This window comes from Pinus tabuliformis, chromosome 6 (genome assembly GCF_031772625.1).
Source record: "Pinus tabuliformis cultivar Carrire ecotype Pingquan chromosome 6, CPIR1, whole genome shotgun sequence".
NCBI lineage: Eukaryota > Viridiplantae > Streptophyta > Pinopsida > Pinales > Pinaceae > Pinus > Pinus tabuliformis.
In genome coordinates this window covers 754,801,686-754,818,612 of record NC_142292.1, presented here as the reverse complement: position 1 = coordinate 754,818,612, position 16,927 = coordinate 754,801,686, and the positions used below count along the sequence as shown (strand labels likewise).

The 16,927-nt window shown below is 38.8% G+C and overlaps 1 protein-coding gene across 1 annotated transcript in view; it reads right to left on the bottom strand.

The window, feature by feature from the left end:
- LOC149260931 (uncharacterized) overlaps nucleotides 1–16,600 on the bottom strand; it is a 98,967-nt gene extending 82,367 nt beyond the window's left edge. Inside the window, exons 1-2 of the mRNA XM_089380910.1 lie at nucleotides 16,342–16,600; nucleotides 13,804–13,892 (exon numbers count right to left, since the gene is read on the bottom strand). Of these exons, the coding sequence (XP_089237036.1) occupies nucleotides 13,804–13,892; nucleotides 16,342–16,383 (131 nt within the window). The 5' untranslated portion in view covers nucleotides 16,384–16,600. The remainder of the gene's footprint in view (nucleotides 1–13,803; nucleotides 13,893–16,341) is intronic.
- Nucleotides 16,601–16,927: the final 327 nt, after the last annotated feature.

Below are 16,927 nucleotides of genomic sequence, written 5' to 3'. Positions count from 1 at the left end.
TTGATGACTGTTACATGTGTGAAATGGCATGTACATCATCAACTTCCTCCTTAGAAACCTTCTTTCATTATGCAAAGCTTCCATCTCTCAAACCTCCACCTACAACCAAAAGCGCAGCTCCTCCCCTGCCTCCTTTGCGCAGCGACCTCCAATCACCAAATAGCAAACTTCCAATGGAAAAAATGAAGTCTCGTGGAGTTCCTTGAGGTTAACCATGCATTTGAACTCCCAAGGTGGCTAAATGCGGGCTTCAAGGGTGATGATTGCAACTTTGAACTTAAATGATGAATACACAGCACTTGTCAGAAACACGGCGTTGTCCACCTAACTGTTGTACCAGAGTGATGTCATGACTGATTGCAATTTGACACTCTCACTAACTTAAAGGACCCTACAACTCTATGCCCATGATGATAAGACATAACAACATGACCTCACCCACAATCTTTTGATGAAACTTGATCCTAGACCCACTTAACTCAACCTCTCAAAACATCAATGACTATTTTCACGACTCTTCACACACTTTGACATAATTACATTGAATAATGAAAATTTTATTCTAAACTAAGAATCGTAGCTTTGATCTCTACAAGATCATAGCAAACCTTTATACATTTGTCAAAAAAACCTATGTTGCACGGGGACCCCCCCCCCCAAAAAAATACTCACGTACCCTGCGTCCCCACGTTCCAGGGACTTTTGGACCCTTAGGAAACATCCCCAAACTGTTGGGGACTCCATTGGGGACTTGGGGACTTGCTAGTCGTCCCCAAGACATTCCGAACAGATTTCAGGGATGTTCCGGACAGATTTCAGGGATGTTTTTGGCAGATTTCAAGGGTTTTCTGGGCAGATTTCAGGGATGTTTTGGGAAGGTTTTAGGGATAATCCAAGCACAGAGCTTCAGTTTTGACAATCATGGACATTGATGATTGAACAATATGATCATTTTTCCCATTCATTTTTTTTGGAATGCATTGAATCTAAATTTTTTGTACAAGTTGCAGCTCAAAACATGGGTTTTGTATGATGGGTTTCATTTTGGATTTCTAGTGATTTAGATATTGGATTTTCAATGGTAAAATTACAAAAAGCACCCTCCATGTCAAGAAAATAGAAAATACAACGTTTTAAAAGGATGATCCTTGTGGTTATTTTTCTTGTTCTTTCTTAGGATCATCTCAGCTTTTACATATTGTATGTGGGTTTCGAGGACTCATTCAAGTTCAGTGCTTCCATCATCCCAACCCCAAGCATTGTGAAAACAATTAGATAGTTGTGAATTGGATTGAGTACTAAATGTTTAAATAAATTCCTATTCAATCCCCTTCTTAATCTGAAATATGAATTTAATATCATTAGAAAACCAAATTATTTTATAGTGGTTTTCAACACAGCTATAAAAAAATTTCAAAACCTATTGAAAGGGAATGTCTTTTGTGTTAACATAGTCATCATCAAAGCCCCAAGGGATAGCTCAAATGGTCGAGTTCCCGTTGCTAAGCACTTTCCCAGTTGGGAGGTCACGGGGTCAAATCTCCTCGACGCCCTCGGGGTTAGGCCTGATATGGCCGACCGGCAGATCCCTTCGGGTGGAACTGCCCCGCTTCTCTACGTGGACGTAGTGGCCACTCAATGCCCATGAACCACATTGAAAAAAAAAAAACATAGTCATCATCAACAAGAAATGTGAGGAAAAAAACTAATATAAAGACAGTTCTCTTTGATAGATTGTTCATGGACCTTATTACAAATTTAAAGTAGTTATCACTTAAATTTCCTAAAGCTAAAGTTCATGTCTAGTGGCCAATAATGGAATTTCACTCGACCCCTTTTCAAATTGTTTGAGATTTTAGTTGTTGAGTGTAAGGGTTGTGCATAATACTAGCTTGAAACAACTATAAATGTTAATATTGCATAATACTAGCTTGAAACAACTATAAATGTTAATATTGCATAATACTAGCTTAAAACAACTACAAATGTTAATATTGAATTTTGCATATATATATATATATTGTCGTCCCCAACCCCCTGTCCCCTGAAAATTTGGGGGTGCGCTCTAGTCGTTCCAAGGACTTGTCCCCCCTGTCCCCAAAACCAGTGCAACATAGAAAAAAACTTGAAAGACAAAACTTGTTTTCTGACTACTATATGACTATAGGACACTAACACATCACATCGTCTCTGAGATACAATTCTAAGTTCAAGCAACAGAAGATCACATTGAGCATCAACAACAAGTTCTCCAGCTCTTAAAGGACAACCTGACTCTAGCAAAATCGAATGAAATAACAAGAAAATCAGCATCACAAAGTAAGAAGTTTTGACATGGGTGATTGGGTATTTTTACGGCTATAACCATACAAACAATTGTCCCTTAAGCAAGCTAGAAGGATAATAAATTATCACCCAAGTACTATGGCCCCCTTACAAGATGTTGTAAAAGATTGGTACTATGGCATACAACTTGGAGTTGTTTGCATCTTCGCGAGTACACCCAATTTTCAACATTTCATGCTTAAAGAGGGTTATAGGTGACAAGCTCCCAGTGCAAACTATATTGCCAAAACTTGACAAGGAAGGAAAAATCATATTGGAGCCTAAAGCAATAATGGAAACAAGAATCTGGAAGTTACAGAATCGATCAATTTCAGAGTATCTCATTAAGTGGAATAACTTACCTACTGAAGACTCCACATTGGAGGATGAGTATTTTATACAGAAGCATCTAGAACTACTCAAGTGTTGAGGACAACACTTTTTTGAAGGAGAGGGGCATGTTAGGTCCCTATAATACTAGTGTAACCCCTATATTGTTATTGTTGTACCCCATAGAAGCCCACTATTGTTATTGTTGTGCCTTTACATTATTATTGTTATGTAGGCCCTACTTATATTTTGACCCTTTAGACTCGTATATATACCAAGTAGATCTTGTCATTTGAATCATTTAAGGATTGTTCATTTATGTGATGTAAAAGGAGCTTTCCCCCTTGAAGTGGCTTATTATCAAGTCGTTGATCTATCTTTTCTTATGTTTCTGCATTATGTTGATCTGGAATCTAGATACAAAACAATGATCCCATAGATCAAAGCCATCATACATGACATAGCACTGGAGTAAAAATAGACATTCCTCTCACAACCTTCATGAAGCCCCTCTATCCTACATACTCTCACAATCTTGAATCTCTACAAGCTAGTGGACAAATGAAATCAATCACATTTGACTCCCTGTTGGATAAAGTCGCAAAACTCGAGAAAGCTTTTGGAAGGAAGAAAGCAACTCATCCCACTAGAGAAACTATGTGCCTTGTTCAGAAATAAAAGAATCAATCAAATGACTCTTCTACAAAAGGTAGTAAAAGAAGAAAGAGATCTCATCACTATGATCAATGTGGCAAAAATGGACATGAGGTGAGAACACGTAGAATGTAATGTCCTCTTTGTTAATTTTTGCAACTGCAGTCAAATTCCACCTTGGACAGCTCAAATGACCGAGATAATGATTGCATTAGATTCCTCTTTTCAAGAGGACCAAAATCGACCTAAAGATCACCCAATTTGGTCAAGCGGAAGTTGAGTTATGAATTATTTTATTCATACATGTATTATGGAATGGGTCGGCCCTAACCACATGAGTAACTGCTTGGGTCAACCTTAACCCCAAGTGAACCCTCAAGAAAGCCTATAAATAGAAGAGACCTCAAGATCATTTGGACACATCTTCTCTTCTCTTTTGTCTTGGTTCGCACAGGTTTGATGGAAGGAGTTTGCGCAAGGGTCCGAAATCACAGGTGTGAGGTTCACTCTGAGTTAGGGTTTTCTGATTTCTAGACGCTGGCACGGAACAAGGCATTCTGGTCCCTGGATGCTGCACACAGTGGTCATGAGAGCGTCCAGAAAGCCTTGGACACTGGCACAGAGGCTTATAGGAGCGTCCAGAGCCTCAAAGGCAAATATGGAGGTGTCGATCCCCAAACGCTTGCGCAGAGTGGCCCTAAGAGCGTCTAGGCCGTCCCCAACGCACACACAATGAATTCAAGGGAGTGACCAAGGGATTTTCAGTAGATCTGATGGATTGGTCCCCAAACGCACACACAAAATGGCATGGGAACCTCCGGGTTGCCGCAATTGTTGGCACCAATGTTTTAAAACTCCGACTCCGGTTCGGAAACCGTCAAGGGTCGGCTCCGACTCCGACTCGGTATCAACTCAGCTGGTTTGATTTCAATGACTTGGTCATTGTAAAAAATACATTAAATATTTATTTTTTATAAAAACATAATTTTAAAGATTTTCATTCATGTTTCCAAACACAAAGCTTTAGAATATAGAGAGAAGACAACATATGATCAAAGTAGGCTCATGAATATATCCATTATATCAAAATGGCACCCAGTGCACTGTCCAATACAAAGTTCATACTTAGCCACCAATGCCAGGATTCTTTTCTGCCTTAGCCCAAGGACAATCACTAGACTACGACAATAGTAATACCAATTCTCTGCAACCAATCATAGCTTCCCAAATGATAAGCCAGTGAACTGGTCAACAGATGTCTTCAAAGTTCAAATTTGTGCCTTTGCTACAGGACGACCTATCTCATGCTTCTACCTAGACTGTTGGAGATGATTTCAAGAAATCTGCCCCTAATGAAGTCTCAAAACCCTTGATTTAATTCTAGTCAAGCTCTAGAACAATCAGAGGTAAATATGTATATATTAGTCCATTGCCAAAACGTTTGCCTTTTTAAAAACATTGTATGGCTTAATTCATTGTTTCAGTTTTCTAATTCATGCCACTAAGATAACCATACTTCGGCCTTGTAATTTTCAAAACTTTCTCATAGTGATAGATTACTTTAGGGCTATAAATATGCAATAAACAACAACCCAATCATTGATATGTAGGAGGCAGAACTTTTGACAAATGTGCTTCAGGATCTTTTTCAAAGAGCTGAGCAGGTCGGGTTGATACCGAGTCAGCCGAGTCAGTGATTGGCTCGGCCAGCTCGGTAACAACTCAACCAATCATTCCGTTTTGGTCACCAAGCCAACCCAACCAAGCATTGGCTCGATCTGGCTCGGCCGAGTAGGAGTCAACTCGGCCATTTTTTAAAACATTGGCTGGCACACAATTCTCAGAGAGTGTCCAAGGCTGCTATAGTCGCTCGCACAATTCCTCTAAAGTTTCTGCTCAGTAACAGCAGTGTTCAGCAATGTTCGACACAGTGACAGCAATATACAGCAGTTGACATCAGTTTGTGACAGCACATTACAGCCATCAGTATGAGGGTTTTGTTTCCTAGCATGATTGGATCTGTTTCATGGATATCATTATTGTTTTACTGCATAGATAAAGTTATGGATCATTGTACTCTCTTTTGATGACAATCTAAGAAGAACAACATTTGCAAGGGTCTTCCACATAGTGGGTTTTTCCCTGGTCTTGGACCAATCCTGGTGTCTCTATGTTTGTGCATGCTTTTCTTCTACTGTTCCTTTTATGTTTCGCCGCATTGATGGTGATGGTGATGTTGTTTCTTTCTATGTAACTGCATAAGCTGATGTATAATGGTGTAGATCTGAATAATGTAATGATGATATGGGGTGAACTTAATGTATTAATGATGAAATGCAATTATCAAAGCAAAGAACAATGTCACCCTATGAAAAATTAACATGGTATCAGAGCTAGGCTGAAGAAAAGTCATGGAGATCACCCCAATGATGACACCATTGATGGAAGCAAGAAGAGGATGGTGGAGACCTAAAAGAATTCTAGGGTTTGAAGAAACCCTAGGCATCTTGATGATTAGGGTTTGATGGATTCTATGAGGTTAGGGTTGGAGAGAAAACCTTGGTTTATGGCAAAGACTTGAGATTTGATGTATGAAACTCTAGCATGGTCAATGTGAAGATGCTCAAGCACTTGTGGGAGATTCGATGAAGCCCTAGATGGGATAATCCCTAACAGACCTGGTTGGATACTTGAAGGCAACATTGGTATATGGACCATGGACATTGATGGCTCTTGAAGATTGGTTCAAGAGGGAGAGGATCACCTCTCATTAAAGATAAGTATTTCTTGACTTATGATGCTTCTTACTTGTTAGACTTATAGATCTGATGATTATGTTTATTGCTTGTACTTCCTGCATAGGTATTTGAGTATATGAATGTTTCTAACCTCCTTGATGAGATGTGATGAGTAGATCCTGCTTGAGGATCATGTTGAGATGCAGATCTGGAAAGAGATAAATAGGTACTTGATGAAAATATGACAAAGTGCTTCAAGTGGCCTATGTCTAATGAGAAGGTGCACAGGTATTTGAATACCACAAGGTATGCATGGTATGTTTCAGCTATTGGCTTGGTAAGCCCTAAGGTATGATGAGAATGTCTCTTTCTTTAATGGCTCTTACATGCATATGAAAGTGACTTGGATATATGTTTCCTATGATGAAATGATGCACTTGGTGTTGAACATTTTGATCTTCTTGAATTCTATGAGGCTATCTAATGTTGATACATTGATACACTTGATGTTTGGCTAACATCTATGATCTATCCGTTGGATATCTTGATCCTATAAAGAAGGCTAGTACCTTGACTCTAGTAAATGATACTCTTGATACTTGTCATGATGGATTTCATATAGAAGGATGGCTCATTGACTCCTATACATGAGTCTACTAGTAATGCTTGTGATAAGCATGATGAAATCATATGGAAAGAGTGATTGACACTCTTGTTGTTTTGATAAAGATTTATTGAATGACCTAATTTGATCTCATTGGTCATGAGGAGCTTAGTAACCTTGATGTGAGAAGTATAAGTGTAAGATTGATAAGTAGATCTCTTACTAACTATGGTCATGTCTTGATGGGATGAGTAACTATGGCATAACTGAATGTCCTGACTTGATGAAGTGATGTGATAGAAAGTGTTATTGTGTTCATAATCTTTGAGATATGATGTTGCATCTATCTGCTGCTTTGAGTCTAACCTTTGATGAAAGATTGATGTCATGATGCTTATAGCCATGATAGATATATGTTTATGATCTAACAAGATTTGTTGTTGCTTGACTCTAGTAGAGACAGGCTAATGATGTGAATGAAGATGAATGATGCATATCCCCAGTCAGAGGGAGAATCTCTTTTCAAGACTCTTACTCATACTACTATTTTCATTTTGTGTTGCTGAAGTATGATTTATGTACATCTGACAATATTGATCTACAACAGAGTCTCAAATCTGAAGCCCATACAAAAATTAGGGTTTCTTCTCTGGACGTAATCACAAATCTAGGAGATCTCATCCCTGGACACTCGCATGCTAAGGCCTAGACAATGTCCAAGCAGCTAAAGACACTCCCATGCTAACCTGAAGGGAGTGTCCAGGGGTTTTACTACAGTTGACCATCATCTAAAGCTTTCTGAAGTTGTTTGAATTCTGAATCAAAGTGTCTTTGACATATTCTGCCACTGTTAACTGATTTCTGAAGTTGTTGGGTTAAATTGTTGATCACATAATGAAGTATTATGCATGAAATCAAATGGTCACCTGGAAGATGTCAGTTCCACATATGTGTTGCAGATAGCAAGATCTGCAAGCAGGAAAAGCTTGAATGTTTGCCATAACATGAACATGCAGACTGAACTTGTGTTTGCAGGTGACCGGGACATACATATAGATATGTCACTATGTTTGTGCTACATGAGGTTGGCATGATTTGGCTTACTGATATATATGAACAGTGTTTTGTCATGATGCTTGAAAATAACTTTGAATTGGTGACTGAGATATGCTTTGATTATAGATCTCTCTATGATAGCGAATTTGGACTTGACCTGATGATCTGATTTGACAATTGTTGATTTGCCCTTATATCAATGCTATGTGGGCATGATGACCTATGTGGAGATTGGCCTCCTTATTCTTAGCAAAATGGTTGAGGTACTGATAGTTGTAATTCAACATGAAAATGGAACCTACATGACTCATCCTTGATGTATGCATTTGCACCTAGTGACAGAAATGACTTGTATTATGATTATGAGAATGACTTGATAAAGTTCAGATTGATAATGCATGGTTGATGACAACTTGTTGGCATAATAAGAAATGAAGTCATGACTTGATATGAGCTCCAACTGTCTCCTGGTTGAAAGTATTGATACTATGATATTGATGACTTTGATAATGGTCATGATATAACTTCTAAACTCTAATGAGCTCACTTTATTGTTGTGATGATACAACATTGATTTATGTAAGGATGATTATGATGGCTTAGCAAGGCATTATGCTTAGAGCATTGCAATCCAGATATGTCAATATTTGACAGTTATCTGATGAAGTCAAGATGATGAGTTCCAAGATATGGCTTTGACATTTATGGTTTTGGTTTTATATCATGATGATCTACTTGTGACAAGTGATGAGCCTCTGCTGATCTAAATCAGAGGAAGATGGCTTCTGAAGCCCGAAATGATGTATCATGGCATGATGAATCAATTTTTGGAATTTGGGAAAGTAATTCCATATTGCGAAGCTATTGGAAAATGTTTTTGTATAATGAAAATGAAAACCCTTGGGTACTCCGATTTGAAGTTCAAAGATATTGTTGAATTTGACAAGGCATCTGACAATTGTTTGAAGCATTGATGTTTTGTTTTAAACATCTATCTGTATATATATGATGTGCATAGAACCTGAATAAATTCATGATTTAGTTGCTTCATTCACATATAGTTGTCACCAAGCATGCTTTGAAATATCTGCATGAGGTGTTCTATTTTTTAGAATGAGATATTTCTCCTATGATATGTGTCTACATAGATGTATTGCTGATATTTGAGATTATTGTTGATAAGCACATTTGGATGTTGCTTTAGTATGAGATCTGCCATGATATCTTGGATGAGAGGTCCATAGCATGACCAAAGTTGATCATGATGCTGCTAGCATGGCTAACTGTGAGGCAGGATACAAAAGCTCCTTAGAGAGTTGTTTGAGCATGATCTGGATATGACATAGATACATTGCGATGACAAAGAATCCCATATATACATATATAATTATAGTTGGGACCAAGATACTCTCATATATTGAGTCAGTGCAGTTGTTCGAAACAAGCTCAGGCTTGTGGTTGGCACCTCCTTGAGAGGGAGGATGATTATGGTATCCTTTTGTGATTTATATGATTATATATGATCTGACATGATATTTGATTTGATGTTTTGTATGAACAGGAAACAGCGGTTATTGAGAAAAGTTGATACCAGATTTGAGTATGATGAGAGCAACTTTGGTCAAGGACACTGAACCAACTCTTCCCCCCCCCTATTTGAGCTCCCAAGGTGAGGAATTGAGGGATAAGGGCTCCTGGGGTTGAGGGAACTCTGGACAATAGGGCGTTACCCCTATCTGTTACCCATAGGGTTGAGGGTTTTACTCCCCTGTCTGGTCTTTGCAGAGTATACCCCAGTTGGCATCATACCCACAAGCAGGGCTTGTTGGGAATATTACTCCTCGTTTGGCCAACAAGTTGAGGGTGTGCTTGGGGTGTACAACCCAAGGCGATTATGATGCAGGTGTTCTACCACATGACTATTCTAGGTCATTGATGGGAAGATCAGTAAGCAATAAGAAGGGTTGAGGGTAAGCTCCTTGATGAAATTCCAGGGTCGAGGGTGTACTGCCCTGTGAAATTCCAGGGTCGAGGATGTACTCCCTTGTGTGATGAGTTATCCTATTGCTCGGTATGGGTGGAAGCTATTGCTCCCCGATGTGGTTCCAGGTTGAGATGTGCTCCCTGATGATATGCTCTCCAATGATGATTGATGATGATCCGAGTAGTAGCCCACCGGCAAAGATTCCAGATAGCAGCCTGATTGAAAAAGGGTGGTAGCTTAAGCTCTCCTCCGATATCAAATTCTTCTTCTTCTAAATCCGAGAATGTTCAGCATACGAGCAGGAACAATCAAGAGATAAGCAAGAATAAGCAAAGGATAGATCGAGATATACAATGACGATTTGTGTTGATGAGGCACTTGAGATGGACATGGCACGATTACTACATGACAGAGATGATCCATGATGATACGTGATGACACTTGAAGATTCCAGAATGGCATATTATTCGATGGACAGATATTGGCAGGTGGAATTCTCCCTAGTTGAGAGGGAGTCTTAATTTGTGCTACTGCGGTCAAATTTCACCTTGGACAACTCAAATGACTGAGATAATGATTGCATTAGATTCCTCTTTTCAAGAGGACCAAAATCGACCTAAAGATCACCCAATTTGGTTAAGCGGAAGTTGAGTTATGAATTATTTTATTCATACATGTATTATGGAATGGGTCGGCCCTAACCACATGAGTAACTGCTTGGGTCAGCCTTAACCCCAAGTGAACCCTCAGGAAAGCCTATAAATAGAAGAGACCTCAAGATCATTTGGACACATCTTCTCTTCTCTTTTGTCTTGGTTCACACAGGTTCGACAGAAGGAGTTCGCGCAAGGGTCCAAAATCACAGGCGTGAGGTTCGCTTTGAGTTAGGGTTTTCTGATTTCTGGACGCTGGCATAGAACAAGGCATTCTGGTCCCTGGACGCTGGCACACAATGGCCATGAGAGCGTACAGAGAGCCTTGGATGCTAGCACAGAGGCTTATGGGAGCATCCAAGGCCTCAGAGGTAGATCTGGAGGTGTCAGTCCCCGGACGCTCGCACAAAGTGGCCCTGAGAGCGTCAAGGTCGTCCCGGATGCACACACAATAACTTCAAGGGAGCAACCAAGGGTTTTTGAGTAGATCTGATGGATGGGTCCCCGTACACATAAATAGAATGGCATGGGAGCGTCCGGGCTGCCACAATCACTAGCACACAGTTCTTAGAGAGCGTCCAAGGTTGATATAGTCGCTCAAACAGTTCCTCCTCCCTACGTCTGAGACTCAGAGATGAGATTTCAATATTCTGAAGTTTCCGCTCAGTGACAGCAATGTTCAACAATGTTCCGCACAGTAACAGTAGTTGACATCAATTTGTGACAACACATTACAGCCATCAGTATGAGGGTTTTGATTCCTAGCATGATTAGATCTGTTTCATGGATATCATTATTGTTTTGCTGCATAGATAAAGTTATGGATCATTGTACTCTCTTTTGCTGCATCATTTGATGACAATCTAAGAAGAAGAAGATTTGCAAGGGTTTTCCCCATAGTGGGTTTTTCCCTAGTCTTGGACCAATCCTGGTGTCTCTATGTTTGTGCATGCTTTTCTTTTACTGTTCCTTTTATGTTCCGCTGCATTGATGATGATGGTGATGTTGTTTCTTTCTATGTAATTGCATATGCTGATGTATAATGGTGTAGATCTGAATAATGTAATGATGATATGGGGTGAACTTAATGTATTAATGATGAAATGCAATTATCAAAGCAAAGAACAATGTCACCCTATGAAAAATTAACACTCTTCTTATTAGCTACATAAGGGAGGATGAAGTAGCCTATCCAACCTCATAGGCTATAGTCAATTATAAAGGGGTAAACCCATTATTCAATGTTTTGGGGTAACATTGGGTAAATTAGGGTAATTGGAGGAAAACTTGTGGAAGAAGCAAAAATTGGGGCTAAGTGGAGGGAAACGTGTAGACCCTCAAATTAAATTTAGGAAAAAAGACCCCAAAAGGGAATCTATAAATAAGAGAGAGGAAAATCATTCTTCTCATCATGGATGTTGGATATTTATGTTTGTGAGCTCAGGCTCCGAGGGTTTTAAGACTCATTTTTCCTTTGATTGGTTTTTGTGGTGAAAAATTCCACCCTAGCCAATCCCCTCTCTTTCTCTCAATTGTTTGGCATAATTTTCTAAGGCACTTTTCATTTGATTTTTGGCAAGCAAGGAAGAATTCTATGGGTTATTGGCTTGAAAAGGCACCATGTGGTTTATGTGGCTAACATCTAGGGCAAAGAGGCAGTCTAAGGAAATTTTAAAAGCAACGAAGACCCCTCTAGGGTTTGTCTATGTCAATGCAGGGGCTTAAAGATTAATTGTGGCAGCAGAATAGTTCTGTGGTAGCACAGATTCCTGAGGCCCCTTTTAGGGCTACAGACCAACCTCAAGAAGCAGCGAATCTCATCCAAGTTCACCATCTGAGATGGCGACACTTTCCAAGCTACAACACAAGGGCTTTGAAGGTAAATTTGGACAGCAGATCACCCCTGTGGCAGTGGGAATTTCAGGGGTCCACATGCAACAGCGGACAGAATTTAGGGCAATGAAGGAAGTCACAGCCTATTTCCTAAGGCCCTGTTGCTTAACAGCCTAATCATGTGACAACAAAGGTTTGTTATAAATTATCCTTCGCAATGAAGTGGATTTTTGGAGATACTGGAGGCCCTGATTGGTACTAGCATTAGCCTCAAGACAAGTTCAGGCAGCGGCAAGGAACTCGAACAGCAGCAAAGGACACAATCAAGGATCACCATGTCATCCATAGACCACAGAGGGCCTGTAAGGACATTACTACGGAAACAGAACAAGTTGTGGTATCAAAGGCAACAGAAAGTACAAGTACTGAAGATAAAAGCAAGGTTAGAGTGAAGGTATTAGAGTAGTAGGGTTTGGTTGATGTGATAACCCTTTTTGTGTATTTCAATCGCATTTGGTGGATTGTGGATCTAAATTATTTATTGTACTGTTGAATTGGTTTCATGGGAATGAATTGTTGAATACATAATTATTCTATCTTATTGCATTTTGATATCGCCTCTGATTGTCAAATTATAGTATATTGTGATGCTAGTTGGAATACAAAATTGGTTAGGTGTTTTTTCTAACCCTGAGGGCATTTTGATATCGCCTCTGATTGTCAAATTATAGTATATTGTGATGCTAGTTGGAATACAAAATTGGTTAGGTGTTTTTTCTAACCCTGAGGGCAATTTTACCCTAAGGGATATTACATAGAATCCCTTGGCAGAAGATCAAAGACAAGCAAAGTCAAAAAGAAGACAAAGACAAAGCATCAGACCTAGTGAAAGATAAAGCATCTGAATATGCTAATTACATTGTTGCCAATTACAATTTTGGAATGTCAAAGTTAAAGTCATAGCCAAAGCCATAATCCATCAACATCATTCAATTTGTGGTCATCCTTAAGGCACCATTTAGTAAAAGACTTAAGGCTGATATTAGACATCAGTTTATGGTCATTTTTAAACAATCATCTAGTAGAAGACATCAGTTTCTGCTAGCCATTCAGTTTATGGTCATCCCCAAAACCACTAAATTGAAAGAGCAGATTGAGCCATTGGAAGTTGTACTTCATCTCTCTGCATAATCCTTACAAACACCCCTTCCGATTAAAGGGGGCATTGATAGACACCTAAACCTTAAGAATTTGGTAATTTGTAAATATTCAAAATAGGGAAAATCCGAACAGTTAGAATAGGAAGAAACATAGCACCTTGGAAGACAAAACCAAAGGTCATGAAATCTTGTATATATGAATGTTTGAGTAATGGAAAATCAATGTAACTTGGGGTTAATTTCTCTGTCCAACAGTTACAACAGAATTCTAACACTAACGTGTGATTTCTAATTAAATAAATGTATATATGATTGGGGAAAATAAGAAATTCAAATAGTTCCTATATGAAATAGGAAAATCACATTCCATTATAATCTAGCAAGCAAAAGAAAAGGCTATACAATTTCAGGTAAGTGACACGAGCGAGTGACACAACTATAGTATGTAAGGCTTAAGCAGATCTACCATTTCGAATTTCCACTTATTGAGGAAGTTGCTTGTTCTTCTTCTTCTTTCTTCACTGATTCTTCTTTTTGGCGTGACCTTTGCATAAACTGTTTCACCAAAACAATACGAATAGGAAAGGCATGAGATTGCAGTCAAACTTTCTCAAACAGTAAAATTCCAACATAGTACAGTAACAATTCCTTCACAATCAACACCGTAAGGTGGAAGACAGAAGTTTCTCATAATGGGAAAAACACTTCCACACTTTGGGATCCTTCCCGGTTAGTCTCTGAAAGTGGGAAAAAGACATCCACACTTTAAGATCCTTCCCCATCCTCTGAAAGTGGTCCCCAGATGTATGGACAATGTGCAAACATAGCATGATTCAAAAACATTGAAAATATGTCAAATGGTCCATTTTTACCTGTCTCATGGTCTATACATACTAAAAAAGTCAAAGCAATTAAAATTTCAAGAAACAATCTGCCTCCATTAGAAAAAACAGTTAGAAGGAAAAAAAAAACCCTGTGCTGCTGCATTGTTACACTTTCACGAAGTCAGAGCTATTAAAAGTTCAAGAAAAACCCTCTGTGTTCCTGCATTGCTACACCTTCATAGACAGGAAAAAAGAAATAATGTTCCAATGACATGGGTTACTTGTCAAACACCTCCTTGGTTTGGTGTTTTGGTTAAGGATATTTGGTTAAGGATCCGTATCCATAGGTAAAAAGTTCTGAGTTCCAATAGCCTCGGTGGTGCTGCATCATTACATCTACATGTACAGGAAAAAAGAAAATGGAGTTCTAATGATGTCAAACATCCTAGTTTGATGTTGTGGATCCATATCCACAGGTAAAAGGTTCTGAATTCAGGAGTAATATAAGCCAATCCAATCAGTAGAAAGAGGATTGAAAAAGAAGGGATATCCACAGGTAAAAGGTTCTGAATTCAGAAGTAATATAAGCCAATCCAAACAGTAGAAAAAGGATTGAAAAAGAAGGGATTGATCTAGTAGCCTGAAAAGGCTTCGCATAATGGTTGTTATTTGACACAATCTCAGCCCTCTCCTTATACAACCCCCACATCCGAATAGAGGATTACAACCACAGTGCAATTCTTCAACACCTGGACATCAATGTGTCAACTACAAAAGGAATGTTTCTGAGTGAGTGATCAAGAGGTAAAGGAAACAGTCTTTGGCTGGTTTGTTCAGTGCCCAAGTTGGCACAACAAAGAAAGAATCATATTAATCTCCACTGTTGAACAATGTCTCAAAGGAATTTCTAAGAATTCTCCAATCTAAAAACAAATAAGTGTGAGAAAAGCTAACAGTGTTATAGAACAGACATATATGAGATTCCCTTTTAACTGTGAGTAAAACTGTTGCAAGACGCAAATATCAACCTTACTCATCAATCACATAGGACATTCTCAATGCTGCAACCTAGCAAAATTGCAAACAAGTTGAACGTCAGAATGTGGTCTAACAGCGAGTTTAAACGCTTGGAGAAGTGATGACCCAGATTTAAATCCGGGCAGCACATTCTCCGTGTTGGCACTGTTGTTTACGCATATAAGAAGCCAGATGCAAGTCCTCAAGGACTTTGATAGAACAGACAATTCTGAGTTGCAGCTCCTAGACAAAGGTAGCCCTGATTGTAAAGCAGATGTTGCATGGAGATTCATACTCCCTTCCGTCCAAAAATCGGGACATTTGATGTTAAAAACTTAAATGCCCAAAAAATATCAGCAAACAGTTTTTCAAACACCGTAGGCACACAGTTTGAGAAATTTTCCCCTGTTCCTATAGCCTGATTCTTCAAAGTTTTGGTCAATTTTGCTCAAAATTCGGTAGATATTTGTTACAATTACATATTTGAGTTGTGTAACCTGCATAATGCAGGTGTTCCAAGATTGTCTCGGGTGTTCAATCCATTTATGGAATCAATAATATATTTTAAACAACCGAAGATGGCAATCTCACTCACAATTGTATCTCGCTAAAGTCCGGCCATAAAAGCTAAAACATAGAATAATTAACAACACCTCAAAACTTCAAGATGCAAACAAGCCAATTCACCGAAGGATTCAAAGGATGAGACAACGTGATTGGCTTGACAAGACAACTATGTGAAGTACTAGCAGAAAATGAAAACAACCCTGTTGCGCAACACATTATGCAAGATATGGGCAAACGAGTTGCACCCAAGAACACAGTTGCGGGTGTGGAAAATATGGCCTCAAATTGCGCGGTATTCAATGCAAAATGCTAAAAACGGAAAGGATCAGACAGTGCTGTGTGCACCATTCTGTTCCGAGTAGCATATACAATAATCCACATTAAGACCTAGTTATTTCGATTTATTTATATTTCGATATACCATTTAAAAGCTTGTATAAATACCGTAAGAATGAGCTCAAATTGGTATTCTCATGAACAAGAGGGAATCAGAAAATGAAACCCTCGAAATAAGCTAAAGAGAACCCATAAATCTCTCCATCTATGTCCAGTAAAATATAAGTTTTCAACTGTTAAGAGAAGAGGTTTGCACTTGCCTTTAGGTTTCTTAGCGTGCTTGAAAGCTCGCGCTTGGCCATGACTGCAACTGCCACTGTTTTGTATTCTTCAACTAATAACTAGAAATTTGAACATCTTGAAACCATATGACAGACCAGCTCAAGAATTTCGTAAAATGGCAGACAACTCAAATACATGTCCGTTGATGCCTCCCGCTCATTCGACAACACACGGATAACTGAGCTCGTCCCCTTCGAGGTTTAGTGAACAGAAATTTCACACAAATGATGACAGCTAGAGAGTACGATATATTTATAAAAAAATTATAATATAATATTTGTACATTCGTCACGTACGTGGAGAGACATGAGAAATTACTCTGAACTCAAATATTTTCTTAATGCCATTAGTTTTTATTAGTTATTAGTTAAAGTGCAAACAACTAAGTGTGTGATTATATGGAATTATCAATGGTGACTTGGTGATATGCGGTATACAAATCCCAAGGGGTGTTTTCTTTAAGAGTATTTTCCTCTATCTACATTGTCTATTGTTTGCTTCACATAATGTCATGATTGCAGCTTGGTTTGGCTCTATGTTATTGATTAACATTGGGCCATTTAC